This window comes from Melopsittacus undulatus, chromosome 3 (genome assembly GCF_012275295.1).
Source record: "Melopsittacus undulatus isolate bMelUnd1 chromosome 3, bMelUnd1.mat.Z, whole genome shotgun sequence".
Classification (NCBI taxonomy): domain Eukaryota; kingdom Metazoa; phylum Chordata; class Aves; order Psittaciformes; family Psittaculidae; genus Melopsittacus; species Melopsittacus undulatus.
In genome coordinates this window covers 82,944,143-82,972,057 of record NC_047529.1, presented here as the reverse complement: position 1 = coordinate 82,972,057, position 27,915 = coordinate 82,944,143, and the positions used below count along the sequence as shown (strand labels likewise).

At 43.5% G+C, this 27,915-nt stretch overlaps 1 protein-coding gene and 1 long non-coding RNA gene across 2 annotated transcripts; one reads left to right on the top strand and one right to left on the bottom strand.

The window, feature by feature from the left end:
* Positions 1-846: 846 nt before the first annotated feature.
* On the bottom strand, positions 847-27,915 carry SLC22A3 (solute carrier family 22 member 3). The gene is made up of 11 exons (XM_005150113.4): positions 27,234-27,915; positions 16,781-16,884; positions 14,658-14,812; positions 12,275-12,440; positions 11,143-11,260; positions 5,709-5,806; positions 5,357-5,571; positions 3,693-3,801; positions 3,336-3,448; positions 1,829-1,928; positions 847-1,087 (listed from the first exon to the last, which is right to left on the bottom strand). The coding sequence occupies exons 1-11, from the start codon at positions 27,645-27,647 to the stop codon at positions 1,030-1,032; spliced, it is 1,650 nt and encodes a 549-aa protein (XP_005150170.2). The 5' UTR covers positions 27,648-27,915; the 3' UTR covers positions 847-1,029.
* Positions 11,012-12,353, top strand: LOC115946682 (uncharacterized). Its single transcript, XR_004080735.2, has 3 exons — positions 11,012-11,095; positions 11,233-11,307; positions 12,195-12,353. It is a non-coding gene; the product is annotated as an uncharacterized lncRNA (long non-coding RNA).

Sequence of the window (27,915 nt, the reverse complement as noted above, 5' to 3'; positions counted from 1 at the left end):
TAAACAAAGATCTTCTCTCATCCCTGTCCATCTTTCCAAGACAGCTTAACATCCCTGTCAACAACCCAAATCATTTATCCCCAAGACAGAAAGATGACAAATAATGGTGGATGAAAGACAGAAATTGCAAGTCACCTTGGCAGTGGACAAGGAGAGAGAATGTGGTTTGTATAGGTGGGCAGAGAGCATGTTTTAGAATGAAAAAAAAACAGCATGCTCTTGAAAGGGAGAGCAGGCAGAAGTCCTTCCCTTGGAAATATTGAGTCCCTGGCCATGGGACAGGACAATGGGGTGTCACATGAACCACAGTTGGGTCTGGGGGGAGGCAAGGACAATCTGATCTGCAGACCTAATGCTCTGTGTAGGACATGACACATACATAAAGCCTTGGGAAGGAAAGGAGGACTGCTCCCACATTTCAGACAGCCCTTGAAGAAGGAGGGAAGCAGAGGGTTTTTGGCAAAAGCTCTCTGCATAGAGAATCAGACCAGGGCAAGGATGTCCTGACGCACACCTCTGATTCCCATCCCTCCTAACCAAAGAGCTTCCCTGGTTAGCACCCTCCATCCTAAGCCACCAGATCTTCTGTTTTTCCAGATTGCCCAGGGCCAAAGGAGAACAGGTTGAAATACTCATCCTCTCCTCCTCAAAGTCATCCAAATCTTGAAAGAGCAGTACTGTGTTAAACCCTCCCCACCCAAAGGTATGTGTTAACAACAGAAATAAACAAATGGCTCAAATAAGTGAAGAAATAAATAAGAGCTCACTGAGCTGGATAGTGCTTCTTTCTAAGGCTCTTCTGTTCTCTACCAAGAATCACAGAGTGCTCTCTTCTTGTAAACTGTATACTCAGAAAAAAAATGAATTTATTAATATTTATAGAAAAATACACTGCTTGTTTTAAATGTCCTTATGCTTAGAAGAACATGGAGTTTAACCCATACTCTGCAAATTTTGAAGTGGTGGCGGATGGAGAAAAAATTCCCAGTATAAGAGCATGGTTCTTAGCTTAGTGCTGTCCTTCGAAGTTCAAATATATGAGTTGGTATCCCGGTGTTTCCGCTTCTTGCCACATTTACCAAAATGACTGAAGAAACAGAAGGGGAGAGGTGTATGAGGGTTAAAGAAGAAGAAAAAGATGTAGCTCAAGTTGCAGTCCAACCCACAGTACTAAAACATTTATTTTCTGCATGAAAATTTCCTCATTCTTTAGTTTGTGTATTTAAGCAGGCAAAAGTTATTGATGCAATATCCAAAGCCACTGCTTGAAACACCAATGCATAATGCTATCTCCTAAAGAAATTAAGCCAAGGTGTAAATGTTCCCTGCATGCCTGCAGTGCAATGAAGAGCCTGGCTTGCTGTGTGTTGGGAGTGAGAAAGACATGCCTGCAACTTTTCAGCTATAAATTCATCCTGTACATGACTTTTTAATGACTTCACAAACTGTGGAGGTGTTCCCATGATCAAGGGCCCTTCTTCACATGATTGAGGTTATGGCTGGTTTTCCTGATCAGAGAGTTGCAGGCTGTACTTTGAAGTATCTCTCTTGCACAATCTTTCTGCTTCTAGAGGTACACAGGACAGATTTCTCATGTCTCCATGAGAAAAATACATATTCTATCCCCATATTTTTTCTTAACAAACTGCCTTAATGAATGGTACTGAAAATTTCAAATGCATATTGAGGGAAACATCACATCAACCTGACTAAGGAATTTACTTTGACATTTGGAAAACATCAGTAATTTATGACAGCTGATAAAGTTGGAGAAGAACACCATCAGGAAACAGCACCTAAGTAAAAAGGAATAAAATACGTATCATACCTTGAAAGCTGTTCCACATCCTCCACTGTCTCTGGTAAGGAGATTCCCTTTGTCTCTGGTAAAAGGAGTACCAGGAGCCCACAGACAACTGCAAGAATACCTACAGTGAACATTGAAGATATACAGAAAAGATAAGAAAATTGCTTTTCTTATTTTCAGAGTTTATCCACTGAGGAAAGTTTATTCAGATTAAGGTTGGCTTAATATTTTTGAAGCACAACAGTAATTTCTGATTACATCTGCAATGTCACATTAATCTTATCAAACACTTGATGCTACATAAATTTAACCTATTATAAAAAACCCTTAAAGCTAGAGCTTCCTTTGCAGCCTGCATTGGCCCCAGAAGGAGATCTTAAAAGTCAAAAGCCTCAGATAAGTGCACATGGACAAATGCATACAAACTACGGTGTAATCAGAATGTTATTTCTCACATTAGATAAATCTGCTTTTCTTCAAGAGGCTCTATCTTGTAGATGCATCTACATTTCTTGAGACCACTGAGATTTTCCTGAATTACCCTCTTCATGTATCTATGACCAAAGTAAATTATGTGATTCAGACTAAGAATTCATCCTTGGGAAAGAGCATTCAGATACAGAGACAGTTTGAAATAGTTAATTTGGAATTGTTATTTTGGAAAAAAATCATGTGTAGTATAAATTCAATAAAGTAATAAATGAAAAATAGAAGGGCTGGAGCAAAAAGTGAAATGCTGCCTGACTGCTGCACAGCCCTCCCTGATTCCCTCTGATTTTGCAGCTCTTTACTCAACACAGAGGGAATTCAGCAGGGGAATTTCAGAATTAGGTAATGTGAACACTGCACTGCTGTATATGTCTATTCTTGGGTTAATGGTAATCTTTTAAAATGTCTTGTGTTCTTTCCATTTTTGTTTTCAGCTAAAGGTGTCATTAGCACCAATTTCCCTACTTATTCTATCCCTTTTGCATTCAACGGAGTCATGTGTATCTCCTGGAAGTCTGGTTTAGCCATGAGTCACATTTCCTTGTGGGAAATATGTATTTTATTTAATTTTTTTGCCCACAGAATTACTCCACAGGGATAATTTTTTCTAAAATGCAGCTAAGAGAAAGGGTTTGTCAGTAATATGAAGTTATGGTTAATACAACATCCATGGTCTTAACTGTACCTGCCAAAAAAACCCAAACCAAGTATTTTTTAAAAGACATTAACCTCTGCTCTGGGAAGACTAAGCTTACTTATCTGTAATTACAGAACTTAGCTGTAAGGTTTCTCAGTCTTAAAGCACCTCACATAGTTTCTTTTATGCTCCTTCAGCCAAGTTAGACAAGCAGACCTGAGCAAATCCATGGCCTGCCATGAAATCACCCACACTTCACCCATTTGCCATTCAGACTCTTGCTCTAGGTATGAGGGTTGAGAGGAGGTGGTCTGAATGGGAGATGAGAACACACATTACAGTTTTGCCCTGAAAGATAAGCTCTGTTAGGAGGAGGATATTTAAACCAAAAGTTGATCTTACAGAAAATTATTAGAGGTAGCTCCAACCAAATGGCTGCTAATCGGAAAAGCAGGAATGGGGCTATGATCCCTCCTAGGTCACACAGACTTGAGCACAGGGAAACACCAAAGTTTCTGCAAAAGAAAAATAGTGCCAGGTATTTGCAAGGTGCTACCAAACAGATGAAACAGCAGTTTAAGGAGCAGAATATAGACTTAGCTCCAAAATTATCTTGCCAGTTTATGCCATTCACATTGAGCAGTGGTTACTCAGTTAGGAAACTCTGAACAAAATTAAGTTTTACCAAACAGTGGTGAAATAGGGAATGGGGAAAAGCAGAAGGAGACATTGAAAGATTCCTTGGAGCTTTCAACATACCTCAGTGTCGTAGGGTACAATTCAGTGTTCACAAGATACACAATTTCAAAAGCCATCGTGATGCCCAGTCTTCCCAGTGTAGCAATTGTCATTTTAAGCCATAGGATATCTATTTATTCAAAGAGAAACCCTGGTGAAGTGTGCTTTGCTGCACCAGCAGAGCATTTCTGAGAGCCCCAGGCCCTGTCAGCAGAAGCTGTATCACAGAAACACTGGATCAGTGCAAATCAGAGTGAAAAGCCACAGCTGTAGGTATCAATTTCTACTGTCATTTATTGTTTTTCAGCACCGTGCCAGGCTGTTTTGGAGAATCAGAAATCACTTCTTGTTGACTGATTGAAGATGCTGGTGGGGCATAACAGCGTGGGTGGGAATAGGTTTCCATGACCATGTCCAAACTGCTCTGGAGAGGAGCATTTATTTATATAGAGATGTCATGCTGTGAGAAACGCATGTGAGTAACTCAACACATGTTAAGTGACCACATGTTAAGTCACCTCCCAAAGCCTTCTGACCACAAAGAATCTACCTCTAAAAGTCCATAGAATCAGAGAATTATATAGGTTCTGAAAGACCTCTAAGATCATCGAGTCCAACCACAACCCTAACTCTGCCAAAGCCCACCACTAAACCATGTCCCTAAGTGCCACATCTACCTGTCTTTAAAATACTTCCAGGATGCTACAATATAAAATAAAAAATAATTCTCCCTAAGGTAGGCCAACTACACTTTCTAATTTGTCTAGCCATTGCTCGTTAGACACACACCTGATAATGCTACTCCTGGCCATCCTGCCCCTTCCCTCCCCTGATGCTTGACTTTGTACCTAGCATGAACAGGCCAGGAGCCTTATCCTGCCCTGGTGGCTCTTCCTAGCTCTCCTAGGTCTGCTTGAGCTTTGTGATGTGGCCACTACTCTGTACACATCAGCAGGAACCCCTTATACATCAGTATGGAGTGTAAAGGTCACATCCACACCACAGTGCACAGCCACTCCATCTGGCTTTGTGTCAGAGTTCCCTCTCTGGAAAGACAGTGTCCTCTGGAGGAGCATCACAAGGAATGCAATAAGCACTTCTGCAATGCCCTTGGGAGAGGGCAGTTTCCTGTATGGTCTGACTACGAAGAGACAGATAGGGAGGAAAATGAAAGAACAAGTGTGAAGTAAGCACAAAGGGGAGTTCTGCCACTGAAGAGGGCTCTGGCAGTGATTGTGTTTTCTCAGAACTTCAAGAGAAAGAACAAGAAAACATTTCAGTTTGCTCTGTAGCAAAAACAAGATGCTCAGGGTTATTTCCCTTCCAAAATAACCAAACAAACCCCCATTAAATTTCACCCCATGCTGCAAGACACTGAAAACTTCTGGCTTATGTTTGTATACTTTTCTCTTGCATTTGCCTACAAAAACAGTACAAAGACTTTATACACGTTCTCTCTAAGACTACACCCAGCTGTTGTTCACCACCCATCAAAGATACAGCCATTACATGTCCCAGGGCACTCTATAAGCAAATGAGATATGTTGTTCCATGACTGCAATGCTGTTGTATCACCGAACAGTTTTCACTTTTATTTACAGTTTTGTGTGGCCTGCTGTCCTTGCTTAAGGGGTGTCAGAGAGAAGTCATTGACCTAAAGACCCTGACATTGGGAAAGGAATTACCTTCTGGCAAAAAGGCAGTAATGAGGCATGCAATTCCTGCCACAATGTTGCTTATAGCAAAAGGAAGGCGACGGCCGATGCGATCAATTGTCACTAAAATTAGGAGAGCAGCAGGCAGCTCTACAGCTGCTGAGATGAAGAAGTCTAGGTAGAGGTTTCCTCCAACAATTCCTAGGCGCATGACAAGCCCTTGGTAGATCAGGGCACTTGTGAACCTAAACAGCAAAGGGAAAAATGTGTTGAGAGGCAAACAAACGGCTGCAAGCAGCTGGAATGACCTTAAACATCACGACAGAATTTTTCTTCAAAACCCACTGCCCTGGTAACAAACTGGACTGAAGTGGGCACTCACCAGGCATACATGAGGATGAGAGTGTTCCTTCTCATCCGGGGAGTCCTCACCAGGCTGAGAAAGGAAGGGTTGCTGACCTCCTCGTTGTTAACAGTGATCTGAGGAGAAAAGTGAGCAGTCAGCTATCAGGAGTCAGGCAGGCAGTGCAGCAGAGTTTCTATGTAAACATGGTGCTCAGCAGTATTCCAGCCCAGTGAGCTAAGGTGCTGAGGAGCCAGCTTCGCTGCTATTAGCACTCCAGAGCTGTGTAAACATATGGAGAAATAACATAACTGGGCTGTGGGCTGTGGTCTTTCATTAAGGATGGGCATATAAAAGTCAGGAAAAAAGTCCCCAATTCTGACTTCAGAGTGGAACAGTGATTCCCTTTATGTAACCTGAGAGAAGCTGACCTGGAATTTCTTGGAAGGCAACAGGCAGTTGCTGTCACTTCAGGGTCAGGAGCAGAGTTACATTCTGCCAGAGGTGAGGGAGAGGAGCAGACCATGGCAGAAAGCACAAAGCGATAGGCTGGGGGAAGGAGGAAGACAGAAGGTGAGTAGCAAGCAATAGACCTGGGAACATAACACAGCTGGGCAGCAGGAAGAAAAGAATAGTGAGAGAAAAAGCAGATTTGTAATGGCACTTGGGTGCTACAAAACATTCAACTGGTGAAAGGAAGAGGGTCTTAAAATAAACAAGCACTGTGCTGAACTATACTTTTAAAAGTACAAACCGTACTTTAAAACTGACTTTTACTCTGTAAGAAAAAATCCTGCAAAGTACAAATTAATGGTCCTCATACTGCCTACAAATTATAGTAAATTTGTTTACAGCTTCCTCCAATACAGACACAGTGAAGGACTTAATGAGGTGATTAGAAAGTTTAGCAGTAACAAAAAAGGGCAGGGTTTCACATAGCCTGTGTTTGCAAGCTGGAGTTCATATTGCCACAGGATATAGTGGAGCACAGATATATTAGCAGGGCCAGAAAGAGTTTAGGCACATTGATGGAGGCTGTTTTTAACACTGATGGCCAACAGCTATTAGTAGTGATGCCTAAGCCAGATGGCAGTCCTTTTGTTCATATGTTCATTTGATGGGTGAGGAACATGAGAAAGAGAAGATGGAAGTGACCTTATGCAGGGACAAACTGTGACACAACCAAGAACTAACAGCCACATCCAGGATTGCCATCAGCTCTCTAATCAACTGTGGGAAACATGGGGTTAAGCCTGCTGAGTCCTTTCTAGAAGGATTTCAGGCAGCCCGGCTGCTTTGACTCTCAATTACTGTCCCCCTCCTGAGAGGAGGCCTAAAAGAAGCAGAAACCCAAGGAAACAATATGGATAGTGGGGAAACATGGGTAAAAAGATGGAGAAGCACGTGGGAACATGCAGATCCATGAGAACACAGGTAAAGCCAAAGGTGTTGCCCAAGGTTCTTGTCAGCTCAGCCAGGGCTATGCCCGAAGCTTTTCCTCTGTTTCATATCATAAGGTAGCATAGATGTTTTCAGTGAGATTTGGCTGGATGTACTTAAACATGAGTTTTTCATAACTGAGTGACACAAAACTTTGTAAGTGGACAGAGAAATCCGACATTTGTTTGAACTTCCTTTCTACTCCCCCTTGCTTTTCTTCTGTAACCAAAGCCAGTTTTCTTCAAAGCATTGCCACTTCTGCTGCATGCCAGAGACCTTTATGAGGCAGGCAGACACTGCTGAGTTTCTTCACTGCTCTTGGACTGTTTCATGTCATACTCATAAAGCTGCCATGACTATGTTTATAAGAGCAGGCTGCCAGACATCAGTTTTGACTTTGTGCAAATATGGGGTTAGTTTTCCAAAGGACTAAAGATTAATTCAGCATAGCTGCTACCATATATTTTTATGACTTAATAAAGTCATAATGACTCCAAACATGACTGAGCATTTTTTTATGGATGAAGAAAAAAATCACTGCAGAGAGTCAACTCTTTGTAGGGAAAAAAATCCTCTTTTTGTTGTTTTTAAGCCAAGGAGAGCTTTGCTATTCACCTCAGTGCAGTCAGGAATTCAGTGGCAGAGCCCATGTTTCTAAAGATAGACTATTCTGCTCTCTTAAGATGCAGCTCTTACTCAGCTGTTTGCAGTCCAGTCCTGTCTGCTTTGGACAGAGACCAAGAAATCAAAAAATATCTTGGGAAAAACAAACAAACAAAAAAAAGGGTTTATAATTTACAATTAATTTAATGAGTTCTGGATGTAGCTGTACCAGTGTTGCAACTCACAGAGCAAAAGAAGCACATGTTTATCTGCTTTCATACAAAGGTCATCTGTGGTTCCTGAATGCCAATAAAAATTCAATGCAATGCTTCTACACCCAAAGCCATGTAAGGGATTTGGCCAATGTAATTGTTACAGATGTGCTGGAAAATCTAAACCAAAATTCATAGATGGGTAATGCCTCTCACTTCTCCCTGTCCCTTCACACCTGCAGTGCTTTGCCTGAAATTCTGGGGTTGCTTCATAAAAGACAAGTCTGATGAGAGTTAATGTGAGAAATAGGCTTGATCTGTGACTAATGTGCTTCCTGGAGATGGCCTCTTTCCACTGGGCACAGCACCAAGGATAAAAGACACTGTTTATTGAAAAGGTCCCAGGAACAGATCCAGCAGGAATCTGGGTGTATGGAGGTTAATCTTCTGCAGCTGAGTGGCTTAAGCTCATAAGCAGGGACACTTGTGAAAAAAATTGAATATAACTTCAATAAAGCAGGGAAAGACACATCTCCGTCCTGCCATGACACTGTAAAAATGCTGATGTTTAGAGAAGGAAGTGGGCGCAGGGACATAAGGCTGAAAGTGCAGGGGGGGCTGCAGAAGCACAACCGCCCTGCTATATGTCTCCAGCCACACTCAGCACTGGGTAATGCTGACCAGGATGGGGGAATCTCACCAGTGTGTATGCCCAACAAGGACAGTAATTCATAGAATCATAGAGTCATAGAATAATAGAATGTTTTCTGTTGCAAGGGACTTTAAAGATCGCCTAGTCCCATTGCCTCCCTCTGGGCAAACAGGATTGCTCAAAATCCTGTCCAGCCTGGTCTTGAACACTTCCAGGGATGGGTCAGCCACAGCTTCTCTGGTGAGCATGTTCCAGTGCCTCACTACCCTCATAGTAAAGAATATCTTCCTAATATCTAATCTAAATCTCCCTTCTTCCAGTTTAAAGACATTCCTTACGCTGTCACATGTCCTTCTGAAAAGTCTCTTTCCAGCATTCTTGTATGCCCTCTTTCAGTACTGGAAAGCTGCTATAAGGTCTCCCCAGAGCCTTCTCTTCTCCAGGCTGAGCAAGTTGAACTTTCTCAGCCTATCTTCATACAGGAGGTGCTCCAGTCTCCTGATCAATCTCATGTCCCTCCTCTGGACTTGTTCCAATAGTTCCATGTCCTTTTTATATTGAGGGCCCAAAAGCTGACCACAATACTGCAGGTGGGGTATCATGAAAGTGGAGTAGAGGGGGAGAATTGCCTCCCTTGACCTGCTGGTCATGCTGCTTTTGATGCAATCCAGCATACAGTTGGCTTTCTGGGCTGCAGGTGACACTGCTGGGTCATGTTGAGCTTCTCATCAACCAAAGCCCCAAGTCCCCCTCTTGGGGCTGCTCTCAATCCAGTCTCCCCCAACCTGTAGCTGTGCCTGGGATCGCCCCTACCCAGGTGTAGGACCTTGCACTTGTCATGGTTAAACTTCATCAGCCCACCTCACAAGGCCCCTCTGGATGGCATTCCTTCCCTCCAGTGTATTAAATGAACCACACAGCTTGGTGTCATCGACAAACTTGCTGAAAGCGCACTCAATCCCACTGTCCATGTCACCAGCAAAGGTGTTAAACAGATGACTTCACAAAATCATTAGTCCAGAGTCATATATCCTAAGAGACACAGTACAGGTTAGGGCCCATCTTATCTGTGGAACTTGTTGGGTGAACTCTACCTTGACAGAACTGCCATCAACATATACTTAATGAAGTGGAAAGATAATGAAGATTGGTATTAATCAATTGGCCATTTCCATACACCATCTGTTGCCACATATGTCTTCCTGTGTGCACTTTTATTTTTATCAGAGGAATGGTCCTGAATAAGCGCAGCTGCTTAGGCTGGATGGCTGATTTATGAACCCTTTTTCTCACCAGGTTAAAAAATCCTACAGATTTGGGAACAGCTATGTGGTGTTTCAGAAGAGTGCCAATAATTACTGCCAAAAATTAATCCAGAATTATACTCTAGGACTTTGGTGAAGCAATCCCCCTTTTTTGGATGATGTTAAATTCTCAGGTTCTCTCTTGGTTAAGAAGAGCAATTAGAAAGACATAGGCAAGGTAGCAAGCAGTGGGAACTCAAGTTGTCAACTACTGGTTACAAAGCACACACATCATGATGTTCCTTCCTGAAAGGATGGGACATATCAGTGTCCTTCAGACACTACCATCCCAAAGTCTTTGCTTTTGGTATCAGTGAAAATTCAATTAACATAATACTTTTATATACATATAAAAATGTATGTACATACATGTGTGCAGCCATAAAGGATACTACTACGCACTAATAGACAGGCATTTTATGTAGGTTGTTTGTTTTCAATAAGAAAATCACACTTTCTTTCTAACACACTTGTAGCACATTCAGCATGACAGCTCTGGGCTGCTGTGTACTAACAATTTGCAGCCATTTTCCTTAGTTCAAATAATGATTCCTAACATTTCTGTTGCTAGAATTTAGGCTCCAGACAGAGTTTATTACAGAATGGGAACTTTGACACATCTGTTGTCACTGAAGCATAAGACTAATGCCATAGCAACCCAATGAAGAAAAAGGCAAATGCTGCAATGACATGACAAGTATCATCTGAAATGCATCAGTCCTTTCAGTTCCATCAAAGGACTGTAATTCTAACATATATTGTCCTGTTTTGTAAATAGTGATCTTAGAATGTGCCTCCCCTATTTGGGATTTTGGAGCATATTTTCCCCCTACTGGGACAGAAGCAAATTCTGATTTCATTTTCCTTTTGGGTTGCAAAAGGAAGTTCTAGCAAAGGAACCACAAAAGTGGATCCTGCTGTCTCCACTCCCTCTGTCAGCTAAAATGGCAGCTGCTGTGAAATCTGATGGGCCCTCAGGCTATTTTCTGGTATTTCCCACAGTTTTTAAAGTAGGAGTGTTGCAAATGAAATGCCTGATTCATTGTTTTGCAAACTTCTTTTGTCAGATCATGTCTTTCCAGCCAGTTCACTTTGACTCTCTTGCAATTAACAAAGTAGGTACAGGACTGACAATCTTGTTCTGGTGTGACACATCAAGAGTGCTGCCCATCACATAAAGAGAAAGCATTTTAACAAAACTGAACCTTCAGAAGAGTAAGAAAGTTTAGAAAAGAACCTCTAGCTCAAACAGATAACAATACCTCTGAGTAATGTGGTGAGAGATATTTCCCATTGTGTTTTGCAATGTTGTGCATGATTTTTAATGCTTTGTCTCCCTTCTTGCGTGTCAGGAGCCAACGTGGAGATTCAGGAACCACCCTGTAAGAGCACAGAAGTCATGAACAGAGGTTTGGCCCTTTAACATTGTAAGTAAACTGAAGCTCTTTGACTTTTGCCTGTGTTAATACACAACATACAGATTTTTCAATCTTTGGAATACAGAAACTCTTTTCTGGACTGCTTTTCCAGTCAGTCTGCTGTAAAATACCTAATCCTTGTGGGCAGGAAAGACGGAAATAGGCTGTATCAGTACTCTGCAAAGTTGGAAAATGAGAAATCTAACTATTGTATTTGTACAATTGATGTCAAAAGTAGGATAACTAACAGACAAACAGGTGCTTTGTTTGCAAGGAACAATGGAAGTCAGCACTAAACACATGTATTACCAAGTAAAGACAGATTGGGAAACATCTAGCTGTATTATTATGAGATAGACATGCAAACACATAAACCTATACATGTTTCATAAATTGAATACAAAGCAATAGTACCGATGGGTGTTTCAGCTTCTGCTGGCCAAGGGTTAATATAATTCACGATTTAAAAGTTCACAACAGGCAATGTTTAAGGAAACAGTGTACAAGAAAAGGCTATGTGCATCAGTTTCCGTGGATCCAGCCCACAGGATGGCTACACTCCACCATGGCATAGTGCTCTGCTCTCATACTAGCTGAACTGCCCAAATCAAGGAAGGACCTTCAGGGCAAGTTCAGGCTTGAACTGAGTATATAAGCAGAGGTAAAGGTGGAGTCCCATGAATTATGGTCAAGCAGACTTTGGTCAAGTTAACCAGATATACAAACCCATGTTAAGCAGGGTAGGGTTCTGTGAAGCTGTGGCTTACAAGGGAGGCAAACTCTGGACAGAAAAATGAAAGAAATGTGTGTCTGCAATTCACTAAAAAGAAGTAAAAATGTCAGAATCAACAATATGCAAATATCTTCTTCCTAACCTACAACATCTTGCACACCAGAGACTTCAGACCACAGCAGGACTCTCAAGGTGCTTGAACAGCAACAGAAATAATGACAAGAGCAATGACTGCAACATTACCAGTAGTACAGCAGGAAGAGGAAGTTGGGCAGTGATATGGCCAGCTGGATCCCTTGCCAGGTGGGAATCACGTATGCAATTCCAGGGAGAATCATAATTCCCAGCGTGAAGAATATCTGAATCACAATCCCAACAATCCGCTGGTCAGAACCAACAATCTCTGTCACTGATCAGAGAGGAAGCCAAAATAAACAACACAGAAACAAAACTAACATGGAAGAAATATGTTAGTGGTGGAACATAAGGAAGGATAGTACTGCATCAGGTCACAAGTCTGATGATTTTACCTTGCTTTAAAATATACAAAAAACACTTTTTCTTTTTTTTTTCTAATTTTGCTGAAAGAGACATGATTTTGCAAGTAACAGTGATTCATTTCAGCTGGCAACGCAGAGAGATAAGACACCATTACTATCATTATTGACTATTCATCATGTCTGCATGCGTTAAGGGCAACTCTTGCCTAAAGGTAGCTCTCAGCGCTGGCTTTGAAAAAGCCAGGTTGTATGTACAGGTTCTTGGGTCAGCCTGTTGTGGTTCTGAAGCACAGATCAGTAGCTTGGGAGATGTATTAACAACAATAATCCTCCTGGTGCAACAAAACCAATGACCTGTATATGCCTCTTTAAATGTGTTAGACTGGTAAGTACTCTGGGTAATCCTGAGACATAAGAGTAGATCCTTGAAGAGATTTAGAAGGAATCACTCTCTTCAAGAATTAATCACCTTGCTCAGGGCTGAGATAACGCATTAGGGCAGTGCCATATCTCTGAACCTTTCGCTGAAGTCAGGCAGTCTGATACGAGCATTGCAAACCATTTCTTTCTGTTAAAACTTGTCCATTTTAAGGAACATTTTGCTGGTTAGAACACTCACCAAAGTTTTAGAAGAAGATCTCAGTATAAAATTAGGCCATCTGCTTGGAAGTGAGGGGAAAAACATCTTTTCACTCTTTCCCTGGATCTTGGACCTGAGCTGTTCAGCAGTGTAACTTTGCCCACAAAATTGAGGTGTGTCTGGGCTTTAGATCCTGAGAGGGCCAGACAGGCATGTTTGCACATACATCACCACAGTGTACTCAGGTCTCACTGTAACTGTTTACATCTGGTTGCAATTCTGCTCTCACTCATCTAGATTCCACTAGGAAGTTAAAAACATTGTCCCAGCCCTTACAGACTAAAGTGATGGTACATTTTTTGCACTATATAATGGTGTTATCACTGTGTTTTGAGTAGACTATTGAATGACTGTTTTTTTTTAAAGTAAATCTGATGTCCCAGCTATAGTATGATGCTTTCTTCAATGTGCTATTTCATGCTTTAAACAGGAGTTTCCTTTTCTGAACCTGGCAGTCCTTCAAGATGCCACAACAATACCCTTTTCTCATGAAAAGTTAGCTTGCTACACAAGGAGCTTCACCACTGGGAATGACAAGTAGCTATCAAATGATCTGGATCTTTGCTGGTTTGATGCTATTTATAAAATAGCTTCCCATCTTTTTTCCTTTTCAGGAAATCATAATCTTAATATGGACCCTGGTGTCCAGCTGCACTATGAAAAGCCTCCCAGCTGAATAATGAAGAGCAGACAGCCAAGTGTCTGCCTTTCCAATAAGAAAAGGCAGTTGACTAATTCCTCTGAGTATCTATGGAAGATATTCAGACTCTGTCAAAATTAACCATGTCCTTGTTTGTGTATCCAGGCTTGCTCTGTAGGTTTTGATCATCTTGGTGATTTTCAGTGCAATAAGTAAACCTCTGTATATACACATTCTACTTCTCCACCCCTTAATTATTTATGTTAATCCCTCCCCATCAGACTCCAGAGATGGGTACTGAAGGAGAGCCTGGACAGTTCTGAAGGACACATCACTCTTGTTAGACTGCCCTCTTGAATTACTTCCTCACTCTTCTCCATGGGATTCTATGAGGTCAGGCAGGCATGTACACTGCTGCTCATTTCCATCCTATATCAGTACTGAGCATCAGAAAGGGTTTGCACTTGCTGCCCTTCTTAGAAGGCAACTCCCTACCAATGAATGAGCAGACCTCACCAGGTAAGGAAGCACTGTACTGTTCAGGTGCTAGAAAGATCCCTAGTGTGGTCTGGAGAAAGGCCAGTGACTGCTTCCTCAAACATTCAGTTCAGGCATGAGTCCAGACCATATGCAATGTCAAGGAACAATTTGCATGCAGGCGCCTTGTCTTGGAGGACAAATGCATTAGCTAGGATGAATTTGAGTTATTCATTGTCTGCTGATCCCAGGGACAGTGCTTTGTTGCCAGGAAAAAATATTATCAAGAGCACATGTCACCAGACACATTGTCCTCCAAAAATCCCTTGCTCTTCCTAATAAGAAAAGAAGAAAGATAACAGCTCTCACCAATCACATAGCATGTCATCCAGGTTCCCTTGCCAAACACGCCTTGGAGAAAACGGAAGATCAGAAATGTAGTAAAGTTTGGTGCAAATGCCACTATGATACCACATATCCCTACCCCGAGACAGGAGAGCAGGTAGGTGAGGATTCTGCCATATCTGTTGAAAAGGGAAAATAAAGTGAAAATTACAAAAAGACACAAAGGTGTTTTTTTTCCCTGGCATCTCATTTTAATGCTAGATCTGAAAGTGCATTTATGAGGCCAGTCTTGTTCCAAAGGGAGGCTGCCTGAAACATTGTAGTGTTAGCCCTTGGGATATGGGAATCTTTTACCTGTGGTAGTTATCACTGCCTTTATGTCACTGACTTTAAAACTGGTGATGTCCCCACCAGGGTCCTTTTTATGTTAGAAAACAGTTTGTCTTTTTTTATCTAAACTATGGTCCATATGTTACAGTTCAGATTCGTGATCCAGTTGAAATAAGGGAAACTTCTGTTGGGGATTTCTGTTTTCACAAATTAGTCTCCTAAAAGTAGTTTAAGCCACCTCTGTGAAAGTAAGTATTTTCTTCTTTAACTACTTTATGTGGTTTTCCAGTGTTTTGTTTAGGTTTAGACTGTTTGTTTTCAAAGACAGCTTAGTGTATTCATGAGTCCCGTTTTCCAGCACAACCCATCATTATTAATAGACATGCCCAAGGAAAGCTGCAATTAAAAAAAAAAAAAAAAAAAACAAAAACCAAGAAAAACCCAACAAAACCTGCCTGTAGTCTCATGGAAACTGTGTCCTTGGAACACAACTGAAATTTCCATTTTGATCCATTCTCAACTGTTAGTGCTGCTACATTAAGAAGAAGAAGAAACTAAAAATTATGTAACTATTCACCTTAACAGAAATTATTTGAGAGAATATTTGTTTGATCATTTTGTTCAAAAAGTTTTGAGAGAATTTATACAGGACAAAAAAAAATAGAGTATTTTCAGCCAAGTCTATCATTTTAAGTGCTGCCAAGGAGACAAGAACCAAATGGTCTGGCTGTATCACATTCTCCACTGCTATCAATGCATAAATTCATAGTTGTACGGTAGTCATATTATGCTTAATACACAAGTACTCCTATTTTAATAATTAGCTGTGATATCTCTATTCTTACACAGTCTTAAGGTGCTGGTATCAACTGCCCAGCCAGACACTGAGCAGAGGTATCTTAGGCTAGCCAATGCCAGAGCATCTTTTCCACCTTACTTTTTCCCCTATTGCTATATCCCTTGGAAAGAAGAGGTTTTCCTTGCTAGTTCAAACTTTGTTATCTGAGATGATGTTCCAGATAATTCTGTAAATATTCATGCCTACAAAGAAATTGTACTTTAGTTATTATTAAGATTATTGCAGGTAGCAAATAAAACAGGTAGAATGAAAATGTTCTGCTACTGAAATCATTAGTAGTGCTCTCAGCCAGTGCATAGGTTGACTACTGTTACTTATCAGCAAAAGCACAAACCCAGCTTCCTCCTTTACCCTAAGAGCGAGGTAGAGCTTATGGGAGCTTCCCGCTTCTGGGCAGGGTGGCTACTCAAACTTGAGTATCACCTACATCTTTTCCTTGGTATTCATCCAGGTCTAACAGAGTTGAGGGAGGGATCTGGAGGGATCTATGACCTTGGTGGTAAGCATATGAGTCCAGTCTGTGAATGGATAGAGTTAGCATACTTTGTGCCTTCCTTCTTTCCTCAAGTAGTTGCTTTCTTCATCAATAACGCCTATTAAACACTCTTTGGTATAAGAATGTTGAGTCCAGAAAACTCTAATGAATGCTTCCTTTTAATTTCTGTGTCCTTCTGCCCTTCCTGGGTCCAGATGTGCACAGAAAGCATGAGAAATGGCAAGAAAAGCTCTTTTCATGACATTTTAAAGTCCAAACAGGATCAGTAAGCATGATGGCATGAAGTTTCCAGCCCAAAAGGAAGCGAAGATTACATTGGTTGATGTTGTTAACCCAGTCTGGGAAAGTTTATCCAAAGTGAATTAAACCCCCAAAATGTTGACCCATGCTTATTGGGTAATAATAAAATACAAGTAATTTCACCTCCGAACAAATCAAAGGACAGCAGTGCTTACACAGTACCTGTCTGCAGCGTAGCCCAGGGTGAACGCACCAGCCAGAAACCCTAGATTGAGGACAGCTTGCGAGAGATCCAGCATCCAGGCATTGCCGCACACGAGGTTATACTGTGGGAACAAGGGAGAGGCATAAACACCCCAGATGTTTCATTCATCATCCTCAGGGCAAAACATTATAGAAACTGCATAGAGCCATGGTAGGAAGGGGAAAGGGGAAGGAGAAAGTGGAAGAAGAAAAAGGAAGGGGAAAGGAAAGAGAAAGGGAAGTTCAACTATGCGTGTTTAACAGCAAGCACCAGTGGGCTAGGGAAGTGCAGCCATAGTAAGCACTCTTTGAGCTGTTGTGAAGGTAAAGGAAGAGCTCCTCCTTGCCAAAAAGATGCTGAGTTTCATGCATCAGTTGTCTAGATATGGAAAGCAAACTAGTTTTTTGCAAACCAAACACAACTTTGTTAAATTCGTTGCCAAGGCAATGCCTTGACTTTGTTTAGTGCAGAATAAGGGTGCACAGCTACAGCCAGTGAAAATACCAGTTTAGAGATAGAGGTTTAACTATTTTTTCTCAGTGTTTTCTAGATAAAAGCACAAATGTGTGGTCTCTGAGGAAAGGAAACTAAAAACAGACCTCAGATTCATTTCAGACACACAGAATATGTATTTTCCTGGTGTAGCTTTCCCAGACTTTTCTATTCCTTATACTGCAATGCAGGCAGATAGGGTCTGACGGCCAGAAGATATCGTGCTGTATGGAAAGATAAGACCCCTCTCCAGGTAGCCAATAGCGTTTAGGTGATGATACCAGTTTTACAATGCAAGCAGACGGAAATGACATCATAAACCTAGGCTATATAATGACGTGTTTTCTCTCAATAAATGCCATTTGCCATCCAACACACTGGTGTCTGTGATCATTTGGACCAAGCGGCCAAGGGTGAGCTGTCGCGCTGTTCCTGAACCAGGTCGTCGCGCCTTTCGAAGGCAACACTGCAGCAGTCATAACTCCCTAACAATTTGTTATATTGGTGGATAGCTGAAGAATTCATTAGCATGGATGGGGATGGTGACAGGCAGAGATGAAGGGGAGGGAGAAGGGGATGAGAGGAAAGAAGACAAAGACACTAGGAATTAAAACTCGAATGAAACTAAAGTAGTTATCTAGACAGCATGTCAGTGCAAATTACTTTAGAGGTTCTTTGAGAATAAAGAAATACCAGCCTCTGCCTGCCAATTTCTGCAGACCTGCTGAGAGTTGGGAGGTTTCAATCCATGCCTGGGGTAACCTTAGGAACAATGTGACTTCAGGACCAAGGGAAGCCACAGACAACTGCAGCTGCCACCATTTCCCTAGAGATACCTTTTTGCTTACAGGCATGAGCTGTAAGCAATATTTTAATCACTAACAAGGCACTGGTTGCTGAAGCACACGCACAGTGTGTCACATCTGTGCTCACCAGCATATGTACCACAACACCAGTGCCCAAACACTTTGCTTGGATGGGTGGCCACAGGGTGGGTTAGAGAGAAGATTAACAGCCTCTTTTGCCACTCACCATTCTCCAGACTCTGAAATATAATGCCATGAGCCTGAGCTCCGTCTTAGCCCATTTACATGCTGTAATGCCCAGAGAGTATTCCCTGGGCCTAGGATTTCAGAGGTGTCTACAGAAGGCACCCAGATAGGGATTGCACTGAACCTGAATCTGGGCCCATAAATTTAAAGTAATACTCTTAAATGTTTACTTATGTACCTAAATAAGAAACCATTTCTTGTAATATTCTGAACTCCAAGCACAGCACAGGTCTTTCACTCTCTGCCTGTCTCGCCACATAGCTGCACTCTTCCCTGTGGGTTTCTGATCAGACCAGTGGCAGCAGTAAAGACCCCAGGTTCTGCTGTGTGGGTGACAGTTATAGTGAGAGCTCAGAGCCTGATGCCATTGGCTGTTTTACAAAATGCTATGTTATTTCATACCTTTTCCTACTGGTGGCTTCAGAGCTGGCTGTGATGTACTGTTTTTTCCCAGCCATTTACAGCAATGGAGTGTGACACAGGTCAGCGTCTACCTGCAGCTGTGCTCCAGCTTTGAACACTGTTTAACGTGAACCTTCACACCATTATTGTTTGCTTCCAGCAGATACTTGTGGAGTGACCCTGGGAGCACCATTCCCCAGAGAGGCAGGGAGGAGCCTGCACAACTCTCTCCTAGCAGTCCCCAGGAATAACTGAGAGGTCCAGCCTGTGGTCTGCAGAGGGAGTTTTTTCCCAGTGAAGGTTAAGATCCCTCTGCACCTTACAATTGGTTTGGTGCTTTGAAATATCAAAACCTTGGAGAGAAGTATCAGGCTGATTGATAGATCAACAGAGAGGGCTTCATACAGGACCCGGTTTAAGAGCCCTTCACAGAATTGCCTGGGTCAGGGAGAAAACATCTTCCAACACTTGCAATTGCTCCTGAAGAAGGTGGTCAGGGGAGAGAACACCCCCTCATAAGTCAAAACAACCAAGGAGAGAATGGTGAAACAAGTAAGAGAATTATTGTGTCACCAGAAACAGCAATAAATTAGTGTGAGAACAAAACTAAGAAGTGCATATAATAACAAAAGAGTTGAAGCAATGTCAAAATGCAATGATGCTTACACAGACATAAAATCCATAAATAAAAACACTGTAGATCACACAGAATCCACTTGCCCATAATTTCAGTTGTTGATTTCAGAGACCAAGCCCCACATTTCTAATGGCTATAAACTGCATGGGTACTTTACAGCTCTCCCTGAGCCAGCACACCAGGTTTCCCAAGACCCAGGATGCTATCCCTGTGATATCCCAGGTGATAGCAAAGGGAACAACACTGCAGCTGCCCCACAGGAAGGGAGGTGGGCTTCCCACCCTGTGATAGCCTGGCACCCTCAGCTCACTGCAGAGACACTCTCTTGGGGAAGGCACCTACCCTTTGAGGAGCAGTGGGAAAGTCACACAGGTAGCTGAGGAGCTTGTCTCCCAGGGTGGTGGTGGAGTCATGTCCTGAGGGACCAGCTACAGTGCCTGCTGCAGGCACTGACCCTCAAGGTTTATATGTTTGATAATTCTTCAAAGGGTATATTTATTTTTTACATAGTTTGATCCCTCTTTACTGTAATCACACAATGGATAAACTGTCACGAAAGAGGGCAAGAGAATGAACACGTGCCAAAAAAAGGGAGGGGGAAATATCTTTACCAGAGAGGACTCTTTTATCTGAACAGACATTTCAGATGATTCAGGTGGCAGTTGAAATGTAGTCAAATAAATATTCCAGGAAATAGGAAAATACAGAAAACTTCTAAGAAACTCTTAAGCTCTTTGTGAAGAGATTAATGACAGAACACTCGTTGTACTCTCCTAAGTCCTGTGCTTTGTTATTTTCTAAGTATTTAAACTGCTTCTGGTACAGATAAGCTTTCTCAGACCTTTTCTGTTTGCTTGACATAGCACCTAGCATTGAAGTCATCACCCTGCTAATGTCTTGCTTTTCGTTTGCAAACATAACCTTTAGAGGGGAATGTAACCTTTAAAAGAAAATTGCACACCCTGCAGAGATGTGTTTCTGACCTAAGCTCTCCGTCAGACCCACAGCACCACTTCAGCTGTGACCTGGTTTGGTTGTGCCTGATAGCTATCCCTATATGCATCACGTGGAGGAAATGCATCTCCATCTGTTTACCCAGGATCTCAGCCTGTCTCCACTTAGCGGATAGAACTCCCCCAAAACATCTCCCCTGTGACTTTCCAGTAGCCCCCACAGAAGGAAACGGAATGGTGCTTCCTGTCTGTTTCTGAATGGGCGCATGTCTGTCCATGCATGGGCTGATGTTTACATTCCTGCCACACAGGCTTTTCCTATGCCCAGGCAGATGCTGCCCATGCTCACTGAGCAGGAACACCTCCATGCAAGTAGCCAGTGACATGAGGGATCAGTATCCCTGTCAGTAATCATCTCACACTGTGAGTAATGGGAGAGCTCACTCCCTGAAAGTGTAAGTTCTTCTCATAACATACCCAAAAAAATCCCAGCATATGGTCTCTAAATGTCACAGACTGCCCTCCCTGGATCCCCTTGGTTTCCAAATTTGCAGCCTTCAGAATCAAAAGCTCTAGAGCTCACTATCTGTCTAGACTTTAACTGTCTGACTTTGGTTTTATTTGGTTTCTTCCTGACCATTACACTTTGGCACCTTCAGAGAAGACCTATAGCTCACATCAACTGAAAACAAGCTGTGGAAGAAACCAGTGGCTCATTGCTGAGCATCACACATCTCAGCAAGCTGGGACGCAGCTGAAGCTTCCCTTCAGAAGTGTCACCTCTCTGGCTGCAAAAGCACACCCATGCTGCTGCAGAATTTGGGACATAATCTAGAGAAACATCTGGGAGACACTGGAGTGAGGAAAGCTTAATGTCCTGTCCTACATTTGTAGGTATCTGTCCACATGTAGTGTCCTTGTAGCACATACGTACGCAGTGAAGAAAACATTTCTGCTTTCACTTGAATAATCCTCCCCAGGTCAACAAGCAGAAACAGAATGTCACCATGTCCTGCATTCAGTCCCCTTTCCTCCATAGACTAGAAATCTAATTGCTAAAACATTTACTGCACTGTGGTGAGAAGGATATGGAAAAGCAAAGGAAAGCCTTAGGGGGTTCTGACCCTGATCTGTTGACCCATACAGCACCCATACACACTGTTAAAACCTAGCTAGCCAGCTCCACATTACAATCACCAAGTGGGTGAACTAGCTCAGCTGGCCAGCTCCAGCTAAGGGCACAACCTCTTCCTCATCATTGCCATGCTCCCAGCTAAGCCCCTCACTGCACAAGTGCATGCACCCACCACAACCTTGTAATCCATCTCTGCATCCACTACCACACTTGTCTGCATAGTGAGATCTCTCTGGGGGAACAAAGAGGTTTTGCACTAGCTCCCTGTAGTTCATTAGTCTAGTAATCACTACAGAAAGGAGTGGAAACTGGCTGAGATGGGAACAGAAGAAATGCTTGTACATGAGTGATGACTGGAAAATGCAAGGACTGTGGCAACTTCTCTTTTCTTCACACCTTTGGCAGAAGGCAAACATTTTCTATTTTTGTTTGACATGCAGACTAACCACAAACTTGTAATTCCTGGACCTCAAGAGGCCTTTATGCACTGAGAAAGCCCACAAACACTTCAGCACACCTATTCCTGTAGAAATGCATTGCTTTAAATGACAACGCTATTAAAAGCTCTTAAAAATGTCGCAACTTTGAGTAGGAATTTGATATCACTTTACTGCCTCTTACAATTAATTTCAAACTGATGAATGAAACTCTTTGGTCAATGCATCTGCAGTGATTCCTCAGCCCAATTACAACCACACAGGTTTTAAGTGACATTCATACGAGTGGCCAAGCGGAGGCTGGTTTACCCTTTCGCTCCCAGTGACAAAGGGGTGAAGCCCCCATTAGGAGCTGTCCTAAAAGCAACGAATAAAACCAAGGCCTGAGCCCACAGCCAGTACTACCCGGCTCGATGGCAGTGACAGAGTTGTTGCCCCACTGGTGTAACCCATTCAAGGAACTGCTCCAGTGCTTCTCATGGCAAAAGCTTAGTTAGAGGGTCTTAAGAAATTCAGCAATTGCTGTTCCCTTTGCTCCTCTGTCTGCCCTTTCCCCCTTTCCTTCCACTACTTAATATTAATCCCACCCTGACAGTTGAAATAAGACTGGGTCTTGCCATGCCAATGGCAATAATCACACTAGATCAACACTTTGGGGTTGAATTACACTGTTTATTGCCTTGGAGGAGGACAGCAAAAGGACCTTTATCCACCCTGAGCTTGACAGACACGTCATCTCCTGCTCTGAGGACTGTAAAAGCTACATGACAAACATTGCTTTGCTTACAGGCTTCTCTGCAAATGCTGGCTGTCATTTTCTGAAACAGCTGGCAAGCAGAGGAGTGGGAAGATTTATTCCCAGCAGGTGCAATAGGATATGTGCAGATGATCATTTGTCCACGTCAGACCTCACACTTTGGCAATAAATCGTTGGCAGGTCTTGAAATGACATCATCTATGGCGTGGAGACTTGCTACAGACAGGGCATACTGGAATCACTCCCTCTTGCTGAACTCCTGCCAACGGAGGCTTCTAATAAGCCTAAAATATGCCAGCTGTGCTGTAGCTGCTGCTGACCATGTAGACTTTCCTCTTCCTTTCATCCACCACCACAGGCCAAACAGCCTGCAGGTGTGGCTGAACCTCATGCACATGCCTCTAAGAGTCATCACCGCCAAAAATGTCTGAATAAAACGATTACTCCTTTGCAAAATATCACCAGCCGCCCTTTCACAGAATGCTAGACTTTCTCTGCTGGGATGACAGCACATAGTGCAAAGACCAGTTAAAGGCTGGTGAGACTCTTCTTCTTCACAGTTTGCTGGGAATATCAGTTTTATCGACCTCCCTATGCCCTGGGTATGTCCATCCCTCTCCCGATTCACTTGGCAGGAGATGGCTGGCAGCATGCTTCCTGCTTCAAGTGTCATGGAGTGCAGGGAGAGACCTGGGCCCCCTTCCAGACCCCCAGGCTAGAGCATGAGGCTGCGCCCTCCCTGGTTCACTGCAGCCCCTCAGTACCCTTCTGCTGCACAGAAACATGGTCCTTTCCTGACATTCTCCCCCTGTAAGAGGTGCTGCTGTCACCAGCCTTCCCTCCGCAGAAGTCCTGGCCACCTGCTACAACCAGCATCATTTCAGACGGCAACAGCGGGCATGAGCCAAGGGTGGATTTATGTTGGTGATTACCCGTTCAGACTCCCTCTCCAAGTAAAACATGAGAAGCTACTGCATTCCTGCCCCCCCCACTGACGCACGCAGCCGCCTCTTCCAGTTTCACAGGGAGCTGTACAAGACACGATCAATTGGACAGGGGCAGATTGCATGGGCCAAAGTCCTCTGCTCAGATCCACCACCTGCGACACCATTGCGTCGGAGGGGGCGCTGCCAAGGTTTATGCATAGCACAGGACTTTGCTGGTGTCTCCAAGCTTGACATCATCCCAGCTCCAGTTTGCCCAACTCTTAATTTGGGCACCAGAGTGCTGGGCTGTGTGTGCAGCACTAGTGGACAACTCTTCCTCTGATCTGTATTGCCCTCATGGAAAAGCCTGACCTAAAGCAATGGAGCACAGAGACCCTTAGGCATGTCACTGCAGAATTAGGAACCTCCTCTCAGAGTCTGTTTGGCATCCAAGAAGATTTTTAAAGGGAATCTCTATCAATACTTTGACTTGTCACTAGATAAAGCTAACTGCCTTTGCCATGTGTTGCTCCTGGGATGATTTCACTTTTCTCAAATGCTGAAGGAGGAAAGCCCTGGTACATTCTCCCAGCATCCCACTGTACCCCAGCATTAAGATTCAGGAGCCATGTAGCAGCAAATAGGTGATGCAGCAGGCACTCCAGGTACTGCCTGCAAAGCAGTGGCTGCTTTTTATCAGTCCACATTCCCCTTTTTACCACTGCTTCCTTCTACTGATGCTACTGTGAATACCTTTGCTGAAGTTATTTAGGATGAGAGAGTGGCCAGTGAGCAACATGCTCCAGTCATGTGCAAATCAGAGCAATGAAATAAGTACAGCAACACCATTCATTTCACAACTCCTCATAAATCAGTCCCTCCAGCCATATGATTTAGCTTATTTTGGATCCTCAGCACCAATTACAATAGCCTGTGGTTTGGCTGCCAGACCTGCTCTGTGATTCCATATCTTTTCCCAGCGAAGGCTTTACATGCCTGCATTTGCCCTTTGCCTACCTTGTAATGCTACAAATCCACACCAGGTCTGTGTTTGCCATAGACCTGGAGAACACCTTCAGTACACTGACCCTTCCTTTTTCCCCCCTTCTCCATCTTTCTCCCTGAACATATGTCCTTCAGATTGTCATGTAACTCATCCTTTTATCTCCCTGATCACTTCCATGGTTGATTCAGCCAGACATAAAAAGTGCAAGAAATCTTAGGTTGTTCAAAGAAGCAGAAACATTTATGAGCAGACGCATGAGAAAAGACATCTTTGGTGAGCTGATTAAATGGAGCACAAATCTGCTTAAATTGAGTAATGATTTGTTAGAGCCTCAGCTGAGTGGTAGGAGACTAAATTAAATCTGTGTTTTAAATTATCTTTGCTGGACATACAACACATTAGTAAGATACCAAGCTCCTTTTAATAGCTGATCTCAAAGCAATTGAGGCAGGATGCGTGTGCCACAAGCTTTCTTTTTAGATGAAGAAACCAAGCCCCTTGGAATGTGATTTATCCAACAAATGTTGCAAAACTGGGAACAAGATGTATGTGACACCGGTCAGAGGCCAGCGCCCTTTATCTGAGGTGCCAGCAAAATTCCTGCTGGGAGCCATAGTGACACTGGTGATGGAACATGCTGCCTTGGCATAGGAGAGAGACAGTCCCAGCCTGTTGCTACTTGAAGACTGTTACTCTCTGTTTTTCCCAGCATGCACCTTTGGGAGCACAGGTGGAAAGCGCTTCCCCAAGTATTCCTTCATTCCTCCTCCATCCCCTGGTCCTGGAGGGTCTCCCCAGGAGAAGAGAGGAAGAAGATGCAGATGGATGAGATGTTTGCCAGAGAACATTGAACCTTTCACTCCCATTTGCCACTGCAATACAAACCTGGTTTTGTTTTCTCTTAGCTGTACCCAGTAACTCAGCACTGCTGGAAAATCCCAGTGGTTTTGCTAGATACACAAACTGCTGCCATAATCGGACTCTGAGCACTATCTTATGGACACAACCTACATGCTTTCACCTTCAGGAAGGCTGAATGGGGGGGGGGGGGGGGGGGGGGAGAGCAACAAAAGGAAGCTCTCTAGTTTTATTTTTAAGCTCTGAGGGGAACAGCTGGTACAGACCACTCAGGTAAAAAATGCCATGATCTAACTCCTTGCAGTGCCACAACAGAGGTACCTTGGAGATAGCAGTATCATCTTCCCATCACAGCTACTTTGCGCAGCTTGCTCTGGAGCCAGGATGTGGTTCTCAGGCAGCATTCATCCTCCTGCCCACCCAGCCTTGGCTGCCACTGCCAACGTGGGCAGGGATACATAATTCACAGGGACTGAAATCTGACACCAGCTCCCTGTTTGTCAATTACAGCCTTCTGAGCACCTTTGATTCCAGCTATCACATACAAAACTACTTCTCACCTTTGCTCTAGGGCCAGCCAGGTGCTCTGATTTTTCTCCTGAGCAGAGATCCTGGCTAAAGCTGCTCAGGTCAGATGTGGTGCTCAGGGCAGAAAGCTGATGCTTTGTTGTGCCTGAAGCCTGTGAGATCAAGCAGTCCCAGCTGGATGAGGGAAGGATGGTGAATTGAAAGGTTCAGACAGGCACCACTTTTTAGTCCAGTGTTTACTCAGGGCTTTGCCAGCTGTGCCCTGCTCCATGTTTTGGAGGGCAAAGCTTCAGTGCAAGCACCCAGTCAAAAAAATGCAATGGCAGGCTCATAAAACAGGCAGGAGCCAAAGCCCATGGCCAAGTTGCAAGCTTTGTGGAGCACCATGATGATTTCCTAGCCAACCCCTCTAAGCACACTTCGTATTTTTCATCACTGCTTTGGTGACAGTTACTGTTGGGATGACCTTAAAATAAGCACTTCAAGTGTGCAGACTGTGTGCTGAAGCCAGACCACAGCACATCCACAGCATGATTACAGATTACACAGAGGATCTCCTAGGAGAGCATCCTAAATGGCCTTTTGCAGGTTTATTATTGCTCATACTACACTTGCCAGCACTTACCATTATTGGCAATAGTTTGTGGTTCTCTGCCACTGACATTTCAGGAAAAGCTGAATAATAGCTTTGGGCAAAACTGTGTGTTTGTTGTTTTTTCTTTAGTAAGCACAATCATTTCTGCTGGCTCCTGACAGATCTCAGGAAGGCATTCTGACACCAGAGTTTTTTACTACCTGCAGACTTAAATGTTCAGTACAGGAAACAGAGAATGTATAATATACAGTACCTAGAACATCAAGTGGTGTAAGTCAGCTACACTTGGAGTTTACATCGACAAAGTTGCTGGCCCAAACCCGAGCACCAGAAGCCTCAGCTACAAGCACTTAACTCTTTATTTTCATCTGACATCCCTCTAGTGACAGAGCAATCTCTGTGTGTGGTGTTTGGCTTTGTGTGGGATGATTAGCTTTGGAGAGCCACCGTTCAGATTAGCACACCTTTCCCTAAAAGCTTGATGCTGACACTTGATCATTCTCATTGTCCTTTGCTTGTGACTGAGAACAAAACAACTGCAGAAAGGAAAACCAGCCACCAAAGCAATGAACCTTGCAGGGGCAATACCATTTTACTGCCACAATCCCGCACCGGGATGGAAGCACTGATTAGAGGATGGGGATTTTCCTTACCTCGCTAACGATGGATGAGTGGGGCTGTTTGTACACCCAGTTATCGTGGCACGTGGTAAGCGGCAGGTAGCCCGTGCTGCCATTGCTGTAGTGTGTGAGCGGGCTGGCACAGCTGACGGAGGTGTCCCACACAACATCCAGCCTCTCACACTCCCCACTGGAGGACCCGTTCCCAAGGCGCAGGGGTAGTACTGTGAAGTTTCGCTCCTCTTCCAGTGTCCAGCCACATAGTTCACTTTGTTCAGCTGCCCCAGGGATCCTGCACCAGTAGCTGCCTGGTGCTTGCCCAAGGAAAACCACGCTGGCAAACAGGAAAGAAAAAGTTATGCCGGTCTGGCAAAGGAGGAAAAAGACCCTCTTCTGAAATCTTCCAAATTCACCAGCTTCCTTCAGAACCTCATCAAAACTTGGCATTGTGTCAGGCAGTTTGTCCACTTGCAGCACTCCAAGAGATGACAGAGTTTGCTTTCACACCGGGCATCGGCTGCTGGCACTTCCTATAAGCGTGTCTGCCTCGCCTCCCCTCTCTCCTCTCTTCTCACGTGTGTGCACACACACAGAGACACATGGGCGTGCAATGCTGCCGGTAGCATGAGTGAAGCCAGGACAGGGCAAAGCTGCTGGTAGGCATGCAAGTGCTCACCCAAGCACACACACACAGACTCAGGGCATGCCAAGTGGC

Excerpts from the sequence above, each read along its gene's own strand:
- SLC22A3 (XM_005150113.4), bottom strand. The coding sequence starts at position 27,647 with ATGCCAAGTTTTGATGAGGTTCTGAAGGAAGCTGGTGAATTTGGAAGA. Across the intron at positions 3,802-5,356 it reads TACTGCCTTTTTGCCAGAAG|ATATCCTATGGCTTAAAATG; the intron begins GTAATTCCTTTC and ends TTGAATAAATAG. Across the intron at positions 3,449-3,692 it reads TTGTACCCTACGACACTGAG|AAACTTTGGTGTTTCCCTGT; the intron begins GTATGTTGAAAG and ends TTTCTTTTGCAG.